Source organism: Neoarius graeffei, chromosome 6 (assembly GCF_027579695.1).
Source record: "Neoarius graeffei isolate fNeoGra1 chromosome 6, fNeoGra1.pri, whole genome shotgun sequence".
Classification (NCBI taxonomy): Eukaryota; Metazoa; Chordata; class Actinopteri; order Siluriformes; family Ariidae; genus Neoarius; species Neoarius graeffei.
The window spans coordinates 36,147,144-36,162,543 of record NC_083574.1 but is presented as its reverse complement, the minus strand read 5'-3'; the positions used below and the strand labels follow the sequence as shown (position 1 = coordinate 36,162,543).

The following is a 15,400-nucleotide window of genomic DNA, read 5'->3' as shown; positions in this document are numbered from 1 at the left end:
ATGACACAGGACAATGGGCGAACTAGATTATTATTATTTTTTCCCCAGCCACGGTACGCCGGAAATCCGGCGTGGCGCCGGAACGCTATCACCCCTGTATACAGGACGTGGACATAAATCCCTATCTGTGATCAGTTCCCAAATCCGACTGCTCGTTTACTCATTACAGGAGGTCTTTCAAAAGACTTTTTTTAAATTTATATTATATACCTCACTGTATTTCTACTGACATTTCAATAAGCTTTTGTACTTGAATAAAGACTTATTTTTCTTATTTTATATCCGCGGTCTTATCCTAACAGTGATGTACAGTGGCAATTAAAGATGTCGTATCAATCATCGAGTTCAAAATTTAAACAAAAAGTACAGCGTGTGTGTGATAAGAACCAGGGGTCAAGATATCTAAAAGGAAAAATGTAGCGATTATTGATTGTTATCTGAACTAACCGTGATTTGGTTATTGATTCTCTAAAAAGGTGCATTTTTCATCAAAACGTAATGCCATGCATAATTTAGAAAGGGGGGGGGGAATGCTCCTTCACTCTACTCTGAATTACTAAAATCATCTATACTTTTTTTTTTGGTTGGTTGGTTGGTGTCCCCCCCCCCCCGGGGGTGTGGCTTATATTGTTTCCATCCATTTAATTTCATTATTCAGATGACGACGTGATCTGACTAAGGGCCTCTGCATGCTCTTGCGACAAGGCTTTCGCAGACAGTTGTAATTTATTGTTGAGCGGGGAGTAATAAGCGTGTGCGATGTTATTCACCGCCACAACGCAAAGGGGCGCGAAGTCGCTAGGAGTAGTTGGTGGGTGTGGTTAGTGGAGTGTTTATCCTCCGGTTACTTATAATGACTAGAACTGGAGTCGTATAGATGTACGTACTTCCTCATTTCCTCGATCACCCGCTCTTCGTGCTGCTCCATCTTCACTCGTGTTTTTAAAAATGGCGGTCGTGAAAACAAACCAAACCGGGAAAGTAGGGAAGCGGAAGTGCGTGTACAGTGGATGTAGAGTGGACCAATCAGAGCCCTCTTGTCTGCGACGCTGTCTGCGAGGCTTCTGCGGTGGTCACAATTTTTGGGAGGTGCGCGCAGAGCGTCTGCGAAGGTGGGGGGGCTACACAGACGCCATCTGCGAGGACTGGGTTGTCAGCATAAATTGGCCTTAAGACCTGAAAGCCCCACTACAAAGGCTCGGGGGGTGGGGGTGGGGGGTGCTCAAAATAAATAAATTCTGCATATACATAAACCACATATAAAAACAGCTCCCATGGCGAAAATCTCTGAGCTGAATGAACATCATTGTGAATAGTTATTTTTTATATAACGCGTTATTAATTCTGACCTACTCACCATGTATCCAAATTCAATCTTGGAAAGCTTGGCTTGTATAATGGACCACAGACCCCAGAAGAAATGAGAGGCAAGGGCAAACCTGCAAATGGGTACACACAAGTGCGAATGAGGGATTAAAATGGGATTATTAGGGAAATCAAAATGAGGTGCAAGAAGGTGACCATCCATCAGCAAAACAGATGATTAGACTTCCAGGCTGCACACGTTACAGAATGAAGTGGAAAAAAAAAGCTTTGAGGTTTACAAACCGAAATCATACCTGTTTGCTTCAATGACCATCTGTTCCATCACACTTTGGTCTTCACATACCGTGTCTGCACCCTCGGACAAGTAGTTTCTGAAGAAGTGCAGCTGAAGAGTGAACCAGAAAAGCCAAGGTGAGAGGCGTGCCGAGTAATAACGGGAACAATAATCTCTCATCTCATTCTCATTATCTCTAGCCGCTTTATCCTTCTACAGGGTCGCAGGCAAGCTGGAGCCTATCCCAGCTGACTACGGGCGAAAGGCGGGGTACACCCTGGACAAGTCGCCAGGTCATCACAGGGCTGACACATAGACACAGACAACCATTCACACTCACATTCACACCTACGGTCAATTTAGAGTCACCAGTTAACCTAACCTGCATGTCTTTGGACTGTGGGGGAAACCGGAGCACCCGGAGGAAACCCACGCGGATACGGGGAGAACATGCAAACTCCACACAGAAAGGCCCTCGCCGGACCCGGGGTTCGAACCCAGGACCTTCTTGCTGTGAGGCGACAGCGCTAACCACTACACCACCGTGCCGCCGGAACAATAATCGATTTTATTAAAATGCATCGCATTAAAGAGTCTGTAGCGATCTCATCTGTCTTATACCAGCAGTAGAAACATTTCTAACGAGAAATAAACCCTAGACAGGGCTTTCCTCAAAGCGCGGATACGGGGTGCTCTGCCACAGTGTGCGACGTCAGCACCGCACAGTCACTTGCCCACAAAAAATAAATAAATTGAACAAAATGTAGAGCACTTTCCGCATCTAAATATCTCCTATTCTCCTGTGAAAGCGAGTAATAACTATAGAAATATGAAGATATTGTAATACAGTGGTGCTTGAAAGTTTGTGAACCCTTTAGAATTTTCTATATCTCTGCATAAATATGACCAAAACATCAGATTTTCACACAAGTCCTAAAAGTAGATAAAGAGAACCCAGTTAAACAAATGAGACAAAAATCTTATACTTGGTCATTTATTTATTGAGGAAAATGATCCAATATTGCACATCTGAGTGGCAAAAGTATGTGAACCTCTAGGATTAGCAGTTAATTTGAAGGTGAAATTAGAGTCAGGTGTTTTCAATCAATGGGATGACAATCAGGTGTGAGTGAGTACCCTGTTTTATTTAAAGAACAGGGATCTATCAAAGTCTGATCTTCACAACACATGTTTGTGGAAGTGTATCATGGCACGAACAAAGGAGATTTCTGAGGACCTCAGAAAAAGCGTTGTTGATGCTCATCAGGCTGGAAAAGGTTACAAAACCATCTCTAAAGAGTTTGGACTCCACCAATCCACAGTCAGACTGATTGCATACAAATGGAGGAAATTCAAGACCATTGTTACCCTCCCCAGGAGTGGTCGACCAACAAAGATCACTCCAAGAGCAAGGCGTGTAATAGTCGGCGAGGTCACAAAGGACCCCAGGGTAACTTCTAAGCAACTGAAGGCCTCGCTCACATTGGCTAATGTTAATGTTCATGAGTCCAACATCAGAACACTGAACAACAATGGTGTGCATAGCAGGACTGCAAGGAGAAAGCCACTGCTCTCCAAAAAGAACATTGCTGCTCGTCTGCAGTTTGCTAAAGATCACGTGGACAAGCCAGAAGGCTATTGGAAAAAATGTTTTGTGGACAGATGAGACCAAAATAGAAAGTTTTTGGTTTAAATGAGAAGCGTTGTTTGGAGAAAGGAAAACACTGCATTCCAGCATAAGAACCTTATCCCATCTGTGAAACATGGTGGTGGTAGTATCATGGTTTGGGCCTGTTTTGCTGCATCTGGGCCAGGACAGCTTGCCATCATTGATGGAACAATGAATTCTGAATTATACCAGTGTTCTAAAGGAAAATGTCAGGACATCTGTCCATGAACTGAATCTCAAGAGAAGGTGGGTCATGCAGCAAGACAACGACCCTAAGCACACAAGTTGCTCTACCAAAGAATGGTTAAAGAAGAGTAAAGTTTGTTTTGGAATGGCCAAGTCAAAGTCCTGACCTTAATCCAATTGAAATGTTGTGGAAGGACCTGAAGTGAACAGTTCATGTGAGGAAACCCACCAACATCCCAGAGTTGAAGCTGTTCTGTACGGAGGAATGGGCTAAAATTGCTCCAAGCCGGTGTGCAGGACTGATCAACAGTTACCGGAAACGTTTAGTTGCAGTTATTGCTGCACAAGGGGGTCACACCAGATACTGAAAGCAGAGGTACACATACTTCTGCCACTCACAGATGTGTAATATTGGATCATTTTCCTCAATAAATAAATGACCAAGTATAATATTTTTGTCTCATTTGTTTAACTGGGTTCTCTTTATCTACTTTTAGGACTTGTGTGAAAATCTGATGTTGTTTTAGGTCATATTTATGCAGAAATATAGAAAATTCTAAAGGGTTCACAAACTTTCAAGCACAACTGCATAAAAGGTGTAGACTACCCTGGTACTCAATCCAGAAGTGAAAATAAAAGGGTTTTGCTGCATTTGACTGCCATTTGCAACCATATATAAAACCCTGTTCTAGACACTGGTCGCTAGATGGCGCTGTTATGTGATTTGACCTTGATTCTGTTCCTGGCACGAGACTGCAGGCTTTTGCCTGTTGGGTTGCACAGCTGACAGTCGTATTGCTCGTATTTTCATTTCAGCTATTATATCGTTCAATATTATGCATTTTTTTTGTTGTGCAGTAAAATTAAGTATTTCTCTGAATTGACTGTTTCCAGTGTTTTCATTTCAAATTTAATTTTGCCAAGGTTTTATAAATAAATAAATAAATAAAATAACAGCACGTTTAATAATGTTGAATTGTGCCTAAATCAGCCCTAAATACCACCAGAATGCACCATTTGAGGTCTCCAATTTCAAAATCTTCCAGGGGACCATGCCCCCCAGACCCCCCTCGCAACCAGCCTTCACAGGCTGGGCTTTGCATCAATACCACCACTCTGATTTTTTTTCCTGGGGAAAGTCCTGCTAGAGACCAGGAAGATCAAAATCCTCTAAAACTGCATTCAAGTTTTAGTCAGTCAGTCAGTCAGTCTTATCTTCGTATAATATGTATATCCTTTATTGCAGTTGTAGTGCTCTATACACACACACAACAAAACAGCATGTTAAGGTTCAGTCGCAGGTAAAAAATCTGATCACAAAGACTATAAATCCTTTTTTAAGCGTATGTAGACAAATACGTTATTCATTTTTAGATGCAAAGTATCTACATAATTCATAATGTGAAAAAAATAAAGCATTTTTCATGTCAGGCGACAGTAAAGGTGAGAAAATTCAGGAAGCACACAGCTTGACAGCTAAATCATGAAATATTAATATTTATTCTTGCCACATCACTGACAGCCTGATTTTTTTCCCCCCAATTAAGAATGAAAATATCATTAAGCTGGAAAAGCAAATAAAAATAAGGCATCAAAAGGCATGAAGAATTTTATAATTGCATCTCGGAAACCTGAACTGACACCAAATCAAATCGTGAGATTCCCATCACAAGCTCTGTGCAAATAATAATAGAAATTTATATATAGAAGTTCAATTTATTGAACAATTTGTAAGGGATAGGGAACAGAGTGACATGTAGCACTGTCTAAACCAGGGGTCACCAAACTACGGCCTGCGGGCCAGATCCGGCCAGCCACCCCCCTTTGACCGGCCCCCCAGCCCCTCTGCCCCCCATCACTTGAACCGGCCCTATGAGGCAATCCCCAAAAGTGGCCATGGCCTATTTTTTTTTTAATTGCTTTTTGGCAAATAACAACATGTCTGCATCTTGTATTTTGTTGATTTTATCAATTAAAATTGATATTTAGTTATAAAATGAACTATTCATATTTTCCGAATTTTCGTCATATGCTCGCGATCAAGCAGTGACAGGCAGCGCATGTGCAGAGAACTGTCAGTGTTCAGGACAGCAAAATGCCTAGCGGTAAGCGAAAAGTTGACAGAGAGTGCAGAGTTTTTAAAGAACAATGGACCACTGATTATTTTTTTCGTTCAGTGTAAGGACCGTGCAGTTTGTCTTGTATGTAAAGAAAGTGTGCCGGTTTTCAAAGAATATAATCTGCATCGTCACTATGAAACCCGCCACAAAGAGTATGCTAGTTTGTGAGGGCAAACAAGAGAAGACAGGATTCGGAGGATGAAATGCGGACTGGCTGCACAACAGAATGTATTCCTTCGCCAAACCCAGATCAACCAGGCTGCTGTCCGAGCTAGCTATAAGGCAGCTCACCCACTAGCTACCCATGGAAAGCCGTTTACTGATGGGGACTTTGTTAAAGTATGCATGCTTGCTGTGGCCGAGGAGGTGTGTCCCGACAAGAAGGACGTGCTCAATGCGGCGAGTCTCTCCGCACCTACTATGACCAGGCGAACCGAAGATTTGGGGGACAACGTGTATGACCAGCTGAATGAGAAAGTGTCAGAATTCGAGTTTTTTTGCTTTGGCCATGGATGAGAGCAATGACGTGCAGGACACAGCACAACTGCTGTGATCTATTGATCTATTGATCATATTATTATAATTTCACTGTTTTTTAAAATGTATTTATTTTATAGGCCTATTTATTTGACCTTTATTAAGTGCTACATACTATTATTTATATTATTAATAATATCAACAGGCCTACCTACAATTTGTAATTTTCCACTCACCTTTGCCAGTGTCAATCACCTCAACTAGGCAGATGTTTCTTACCTTGACAGCTTTGATATTTTTATTAGAAAATAAATAAATGGAATATCTGTGGTATTTCAAATTAAAACAAAGTGTGAAGACTCGATTACTACTTTTGCAAACCACTAGTAAAGATAAACAAATATGTGCCAGGAATCAAGTGTTGATATAGTAGTGGGGATATAGTAGTGTGGACGGCTGTGCCAGGCTAGTAATCTCTACTACACAATGAGGCCTGCTGGTGGTCATATTTGTCTGGGTCATACAATTCTGTGATATAGCTGACCCGACCCCGGCCCCCCATCACAGTCAGGAACGACAATGTGGCCCCCAGAGAAAAAAAGTTTGGTGACCCCTGGTCTAAACAATCATGAGGGCACAAATAAGATATTCAGAAGATGCAAAAATCTCACCTGCTGTTCTCTGGTTGGGTAGTTGTCCAGGTTTGCCTTAAAAAAAGGCCACTTGTCATGTGTGTAGTCATACACCCACTCACAGAAATGATTCCCAAAGTCAAAACCCCTGCACCAAACAGACACGAGTAGAACAGGAGTCAACAGGTTAAAATAGATCATGATAATACGCAGTGCCTTGCATAATTAAACACCCCGTCTTGGACTTCTCCAGAGGTGGACAGAGTACCCAACTTCATTACTGAAGTCAAAGTACAGATCCCACTGCTCAAATGTTACTCCAATATGAGTAAAACTTGTCCAGTCAAATTTACTTCAGTTAAAGAACTAGCTTTTAAAAATGCTTCAGTATTAAAAGTACATTTTCTGTCAACGCATCGTTGTATTATTGCCACAATGCGTACAAAACCTAATGCCATTACCAAAGACAGAAATGTGTATTCACAAAATGAACGCATGCTGTGCCATCATGGTGGTTTAACATTAAGCAGTGAAGCTCCACCTGACATGCTAGCAAACACTTTTCAAACTCGAAATCATATTGGGTAGCTAACACTACTAGAAAAGAAAGATTTCTACATTGGTTATTTGGCAAGATTATGCCAAAACATTTCTGAAAGGACTTCAGATAAGTTAAAGTTATTCATGTTAGCATACATGCTAACTAACAGTGTCCAAATTAACTAGCCGTGTGTTAATGTTAGCCGTGGACAAGGCAATGGCAACTTGGTGGGCAAATCCATAGAAAGTCATTTGACTATAGCCTCGGTCACAACCGGCCGTGCGTGCTCCTACGGCTGGTCTACGTGCAAAAAAACGCAAGAGAAAAAAAAAAAAAAAAAAAAAAAAAAACACACCGAGGGCGCGCGTGTGATGTGCTGATTTTCGAGCCACAGACTGGCCGCAGAGGTTCTTTGTCATGTCAAACAAACTCTACAGGCGCTTACGTTTTTTTCAGGTTGCAAGACAAACTTACGGCCAACGTGCGTCTTTCTCCATATGAAAAGAAGAAAAAAAAAAGCAGCAATTTGGGAAACGCCAAAAATCGCACGGCCAAAAAAAAAAAAAAAAAGAAGTACGTCCGGTTGTGACCTAGGCTTAAGCAGACTGCATAGCTATTGCAACATTATCACTAGCTCTAAAAGCACAGACAACTCCGTTGCAAGCTTTCTCTTGGAATAAAATGTTTATATCCCTCAATATGCTTCCGCAGGTTGGACGGCGAGTTGTCGTTGGCCATGACGTGGTTCGTCTTAAGCAAACAAAGCACACGTTTAAAACAAAACGAATCTTTAATCCTTTCAGAAAACTGAAACATGGGTTCATGGGCGTTCCCCAGAAGAACCGCCTCCTTCCATTCTGCCGTCGACTGACCATGTTCAAATAATGCTGTTGAGGAATCACTGTATAAACTTAAGTTCAGTCTATGGACGTGACCCGACCCTAGTGATAGTCTGTCTCAGTGTCACCTGCGAAAAAACCATCACATTTTAGAAGGGGGGGGGGGGGGGATCCACTTTCAAAACTGCTACATAGTAACGAGGACCTTGACAGAAATGTAGTGGAGTGAAAAGTACGATGTGTGTCTTTCAAACGTAGTGAAGTTAGTCATAAATAAAACAAACACTCAAGCAAAGTACAGGTACTTAAAGTGTACTTAAGTACAGTACTCAAGTAAATGTACTTCGTTACTGTCCACCTCTGGCAGCTCCTCTGACTAATGGCCCTTTTCCACTACCCTTTCTCAGCTCACTTCAGCCCGACACGGCTTGCGTTTCGACTACCAAAGAGCAGCACGACTCAGCTCGCTTCAGCCCTGCTTAGCCCCTAAAACTCGCACGGTTTTGGAGTAGGGCTGAAGCGAGCCAAACCGAGCCGAGTGGGGCTGGGGGCGTGAGCAGACACTCCCCTGTGCACTGATTGGTGAGGAGGAGTGTCCTTACACGCCCACACACGCCCCGCGAGCACGCTGGGATCTGTAAACACCGTAAACCCGGAAGAAGAATAATTACGAATTACGAGAATTTCTGAAGCCTTATGCGCCTCGCCTCATCTATACGCTCTTGCCAGTATCTGTTGGCGTTGTCGGTGACAACAAGCCACAGCACCAAGACCAGCAACACTAACGACTCCATGTCCTCCATGTTTATTGTTTACTATTCGGGTCGTGAGACTACCGCTTAAAAGATCACTGATGTCACTGTTTGCGCTGCTTAATGACATCACGTGACGTCCACCCACTTTCGCTAACTCCACCCAATGTGTCCACCCACTTCCAGCCAGCACGGTTCAGCGCGGTTGTAGTCGAAATGCAACTCCAACAGCCCCACTCAGCTCGACTCAGCACGGCACGGCTCAGCCTGACTCAGCCGCGTTTGTAGTGGAAAAGCGGCATAAGGTCCACCTCACCCAGTCATTGACTTGTAGATGGCCTGCACCATGCAGAAGGAGGTTCGAAGCCTGAGACTGATTCAGAATGTTGTCCTGGACTTGATTTCATAGCCATTTGGCTTTCATGATGCTATTTGTTCGGGTATGTTCTCTAGCAAACTCTGGGGTCTTCTAGAAATGGGTGCATTTCTACTGAGGTCATGTGACACTTTAATTACACACACAGTTGGACTCCTTTCAACCAATTACATGATTTATAAATGGTTACACTAGGAATAATTTATGGCCAAATACCAATACAATCTCACGAGCCTTTTCCGTGTAAACCAAAATCAAGTCCGTTTTAGTTCAGTACAAACTGTGGAAAGGTTCAGGGAGGGTGAATACTTACGCAACGCACTGCGATAATTTTAATGATACAGTGGTGATGTGTTACATGGAGCAATGCAGTGGACTTTTCTTATCAGATTCACCTGTAGTTATAGCTGCTGTACTCAAAGTCGATAAGCATCAGTTTATCAGAGGAATCCTGATCTCGACCGTCCAACAGCAGGACGTTCCCTAAAGCAGGGAAAAGGTACATTTATAAATAACTTTGCAAACGTTGTACATAAGTGCAGTCTGGAAATGACTGACAATTACGTAGAGACAGTCAGGTAAAATACGATCTGTGTACACCCTGCCGGGTCAAAGGGGAAAATAAATAAATTAATTATTTTTTAAAAAAAAGGTCACACACACACAAGTATTTCATTGGACCAACTTTAGCTTTGATTACAACATTCGTTCACCGTGGCATTGTTTCGACAACTTTATGCAACATCAGAACATTTATTTCCAGCCAGAGTTGCATAAATATTTTGCCAAGATCTTCTATTGATGACAGGAGAGTCAAACAACTCTAAAGTCTTCTCTAGAATATCCCAAAGACTTAGAGTTAAGGTCAAGACTTGGTGGTGGGGGAATCCATTGATGTGATAACCTGGTCATTCAGGTTGTCAGCTGACTTCGTTCTGTTGCCACATAAAGTTGCAGAACCTTGACCTGACCTATTGAAGCAACCCCAGATCATAGCACTGTCTCCAGAGGCTTATGCATGCATCGCTTCATGTGCTTCCCTTCTTATCCTGACACACCCATTACTGTGGAATAGGGTAAATCTAGACTTCTCAGACCACATGACTTTTCTCCATTGCTCCAGAGTCCAAACTTTATGCTCCTAACAAACTGAAGCCTGAAGACAACCAACATCATGGGCCAGGACGTCAGCAGAGCTCCCCACATCACCATTGGCAACCACACCCTCGAAGTGGTGGATAGGTGAACCTATCTGGGCTCCACCATCTCCAGCAACCTCTCTCTCTCTCTCGACACTGAGCTGAGCGTGCAGCTCAGCAAAGCAGTAACAGCAATGGCCCGTCTTGTGAAGACCGTCTGGGACAACACCATGCTCATGACCAACACCAAAATGAGAGTGTATCAGGCCTGTGTGTTGAGCACTCGCCTCTATGGAAGAGGAGCATGGACCCTCTACTCCCGCCAAGAACACAGACTGAACATCTTCCACATGTGCTGTCTCAGAAGGCTCCTGGGCATCACCTGGCAGGACCGTGTCACCAACACCGATGTCCTGGCCAAGGCAGGGATGCCCAGCATGTTTGCCATGCTGACCCAGAGACCCCTGCGCTGGCTAGGCCATGTCAGCCGCATGGACGACAGCTGCATCCCAAAGGACGTGTTGTATGGTGAGCTGGCCACAGGCTCCAGACCCACAGGACGACCCGCACTACGCTACAAGGACGTGTGCAAGCGCGACCTGAGGGCAGGCGGCTTCAACCCTGCAGACCTGGAGACAGCAGCCTCAGACCGCACCGGCTGGTGGGCCACCATCAAGGCCGTCGTTGGGGAAGCCGAGGAAAGGAGAGAGACCCGCTGGGGGGAGAGGAGGCTCCAACGACAGTGGAGACTGCAGACGGCATCAACAGACACCCGACCAAGCAACTTCACCTGCAGCAACTGTAGCAGACCGTGCAGCTCACGCATCGGCCTATACAGTCATGCTAGGCGCTGCAACTCAACAACTGATGGATGACCCCGGCGCAGATCACCATGATCTTTCAAGATCAAAGGAGCCAACAACAAAAGTTGCAGAACCTTGACCTGACCCATTGAAGCAACCCCAGATCATAGCACTGTCTCCAGAAGCTTATACATGCATGATGGGTGCATCGCTTCATGTGCTTCCCTTCTTACCCTGACACACCCATTACTGTGGAATAGGGTAAATCTCGACTTATCAGACCACACGACTTTTCTCCATTGCTCCAGAGTCCAAACTTTATGCTCCCAACAAACTGAAGCCTTTTCTCCTGATTAGTCTCACCAACAGGTGGTTTTTTTTTTTTTGCCACACAGCTGTTTAATCCCAATTCTGAGTTCTTGTCACATTGTGTGTAAATGCTCTTATGGCCCTTTTCCACTACCCTTTTTCAGCTCGCTTCAGCTCACTTCAGCCCGACACAGCTCACGTTTCGACTACCAAAAACCAGCACGACTCAGCTCGTTTCAGCCCTGCTTAGCCCCTAAAACTCGCACCGTTTTGGAGTGGGGCTGAAGCGAGCCAAGCCGTGCCGAGTGAGGTTGGGGGCGTGAGCAGACACTCCCCTGTGCACTGATTGGTGAGGAGGCGTGTCCTCACATGCCCACACACGCCCCGCGAGCGCGCTGGGATCTGTAAACACCGCAAACCCGGAAGGAGAAGAATTACGAGAATTTCTGAAGCCTTATGCGCCTCCCCTCATCTATACGCTCTTGCCAGTATCTGTCCGCGTTGTCGGTGACAACAAGCCACAGCACCAAGACCAGCAACACTAACGACTCCATGTCCTCCATGTTTATTGTTTACTATCCGGGTCGTGAGACTACCGCTTAAAAGGTCACTGATGTCACTGTTTGCGCTGCTTAACGACATCACGCGACGTCCACCCACTTTCGCTAACTCCACCCAATGTGTCCACCCACTTCCAGCCAGCACGGTTCAGCGCGGTTGTAGTCGAAATGCAACTCCAACAGCCCCGCTCAGCCCGACTCAGCACAGCACGGCACGGCACAGCCCAACTCAGCCGCGTTTGTAGTGGAAAAGCGGCATTACTTTCACTATTTAAATAGCAGCGAGTTCTACTGTCAATTGTTTACGATTTGATCCCCCCCAAGTATTCAAGTGATCTCTGATCATGGTCAGTCAAGATTTTTTTTTTACCCCCAACCACGGTTCTTCCTCAAAGTTGATGATTCACCACTATCCTTCCAGGTTTTAATAATGCGTTGGACAGTTCTTAACCCAATTCCAGTTATTTCACCAATCTTCTTAGTAGTTTTCTTTGCTTGATGCAGGCCAGTAATTTAACCCTTCTGAAATGCAGTAACATCTTTTCCACGCCCATGGGATATGCTGTCCAACATGGTTGTTTAAGAAAGGAGAAGCTACTCACCTCATCAGTCAGGTTCAAAACAATTCTCGGCAACTGAAACCATCACTGCAGTAATTATCCGATCAAAAGGTTCTTAAGTATTCCATTTATACTTGAACAATTAGGAATTGTTCAAGTTTAGATTTGGAGTTCAGCAGTCTGATGACCTGTAACAACTTTTCCCCCAGGTCATCAGACTGCTGAACTCCAAATCCAAACTAAATCAAACCGAACTCGAACCGAACTCGAAACTTCTATTTATACTTGAACAATTCCTAATTCCACAGGTCACTTTGTACTTTTGCACTTTATAATATTTTTGCTGCTGTATAATTTTACTATACTTTTATATTTAATTCTACATCAGCTGGCAGGATTACATTACCAACACTGCTGTCCTGGAAAGAGCAGGGGTGACCAGCATTGAAGCGACCGTCATTAAACATCAACTCCGATGGTCAGGACACGTGATCTGCATGAGCGAGACGAGGCTCCCCAGGAGAATTTTGTTCAGCAAGCTGAGCTTGTGGAAACACCCTCCTGGCGCCCCTCTGCGACGCTACAAGGACCAGCTGAAACAAACCCTGAAGGCCACCAACATCGACATTAACACCTGGGAAGAGGCGGCTAAAATGCGACTGAAGTGGCGAAACCTCAAAGAGGGCACAGAGCGCTTCGAGATGGAAAGATCTCAACTTGAAGCCAAACAACAAAGAAAGGAGAAGGCTTTGCTACCACCACCACTCCCAACATTTTCATGCGACAAATGCCCCCACCTCTTTAGAGCAAGAATTGGACTCGTAAGCCACCAGCAAGCCAATCACCATCCTTGATGGAAGGAAAGATCCTCGGAAACGAGAGAACGCTGACGATGTTTAATTCTGTGCTGAACCAAATTGCAAAGAAATTTCACCCTGTGTACACTTGTTGCATACTGAATGACAATAAAGGTTGTCTCTTGCCCCTTTTCCACCAAAGCAGTTCCAGGGCTGGTTCGGGGCCAGTGCTTAGTTTGGAACTGGGTTTTCTGTTTCCACTGACAAAGAACTGGCTCTGGGGCCAGAAAAACCGGTTCCAGGCTAGCACCAACTCTCTGCTGGGCCAGAGGAAAGAACCGCTTACGTCAGCGGGGGGGCGGAGTTGTTAAGACCAACAACAATAACAAGACCGCGAAAGATCGCCATTTTTAAGCGACGAGAAGCAGCAGCTGTACAAACGCGAAGTCATCCATTATTATTGTTGTTGCTGCTTCTTCCGTGTTGTTTTTGCTTCGATATTCGCGCCAACGTTTATGGAAACGTAGCAACGTAACTGACATGGCTCCCCTTAGCACCGCGAGCTATGGAAAAGCAAACTGGTTCTCAGCTGGCTCGCAAGTTGAACGAGTTGTGAACCAGCACCGGCCCTGAACCAGCCCTGGAACTGATTTGGTGGAAAAGGGGCATCTGACAAGTCTCATCTCATCTCATTATCTCTAGCCGCTTTATCCTTCTACAGGGTCGCAGGCAAGCTGGAGCCTATCCCAGCTGACTACGGGCGAAAGGCGGGGTACACCCTGGACAAGTCGCCAGGTCATCACAGGGCTGACACATAGACACAGACAACCATTCACACTCACACCTACGGTCAATTTAGAGTCACCAGTTAACCTAACCTGCATGTCTTTGGACTGTGGGGGAAACCGGAGCACCCGGAGGAAACCCACGCGGACACGGGGAGAACATGCAAACTCCGCACAGAAAGGCCCTCGCCGGCCCCGGGGCTCGAACCCAGGACCTTCTTGCTGTGAGGCGACAGTGCTAACCACTACACCACCGTGCCGCCCCGCATCTGACAAGTATTTGCTTATTTAAATCTAAGCAACGACTTTTTTTTTTTGGTCAGGCAGTTTTTTATATATATATATATATATATATATATATATATATATATATATATATATATATATATATACACACACATATGTAGATATCATTGCCTAAGTATATGTAATACACACAGAGACAGACAGACACTGACTCACCTTCTTGTACATCGTTGTGACAGAAGACCACAGGTGAAGGAGTCTCTGCCAGCAGTGCTCTACAATTAAAGCAGATGCAAATATTGTCTTACAATCACATTATAGTATTATTAGGACCATCTTTTCACATACCAGTAAACAAATGGTGATGACACCATACTCAGTTTGGGAAAGGAGGGAAAAAAAAAAAAAAAGTGTTACAGGATGGGTAATTACGGTATCAAAAGAGGAGTTTATAAACCTGAATACCATTAGATCACAAGTATGAGCAATTATTTGGGGGGCGGGGGGGGAACAACCCTTTCCATACATGCTAGGATTTCCAAAATGCTCAAATGATTCCAAGTTAAATTACTGTGCATTAAAAGTACTATAGGCTACATCAGAATGAACCGGTTAATGCCGCAAGCTGCACGTGTGAGCAGGAACAGGCCCACATGATTTGCATACACACGGACGTTGCGTCGTTGTAATGTAACACGTACACAAATACATTACCACCATGACCACATCCCTGCTGGACTACACAAGGAAAAAGAAAGTAATTTACCAACGAATAAGAAAGAATATTTGCCAAAAAGGCATTTTTCAGTATACACATGGAACATGCTTCTACAGTCGTGCCTAAAATACTTTATTGAACGTCCAATTAGCAGATTGCCTGCCAGTAAAAATCCGTCATCCAACTATAGTACATGCGTGGGATTTGTCTAAATTCTGCCTGGAAAAACACTTTCAAAATGTCTGATTTACTTCCTGTTCTAATGATCTCCAACCACCCTATTCTACCCCA

The 15,400-nt window shown here is 44.3% G+C and overlaps 1 protein-coding gene across 1 annotated transcript in view; it reads right to left on the bottom strand.

The window, feature by feature from the left end:
• chkb (choline kinase beta) overlaps positions 1-15,400 on the bottom strand; it is a 38,415-nt gene that overhangs the window by 10,289 nt on the left and 12,726 nt on the right. The window contains exons 6-10 of the mRNA XM_060923598.1: positions 14,608-14,666; positions 9,588-9,675; positions 6,724-6,832; positions 1,620-1,711; positions 1,358-1,439 (exon numbers count right to left, since the gene is read on the bottom strand). Of these exons, the coding sequence (XP_060779581.1) occupies positions 1,358-1,439; positions 1,620-1,711; positions 6,724-6,832; positions 9,588-9,675; positions 14,608-14,666 (430 nt within the window). The remainder of the gene's footprint in view (positions 1-1,357; positions 1,440-1,619; positions 1,712-6,723; positions 6,833-9,587; positions 9,676-14,607; positions 14,667-15,400) is intronic.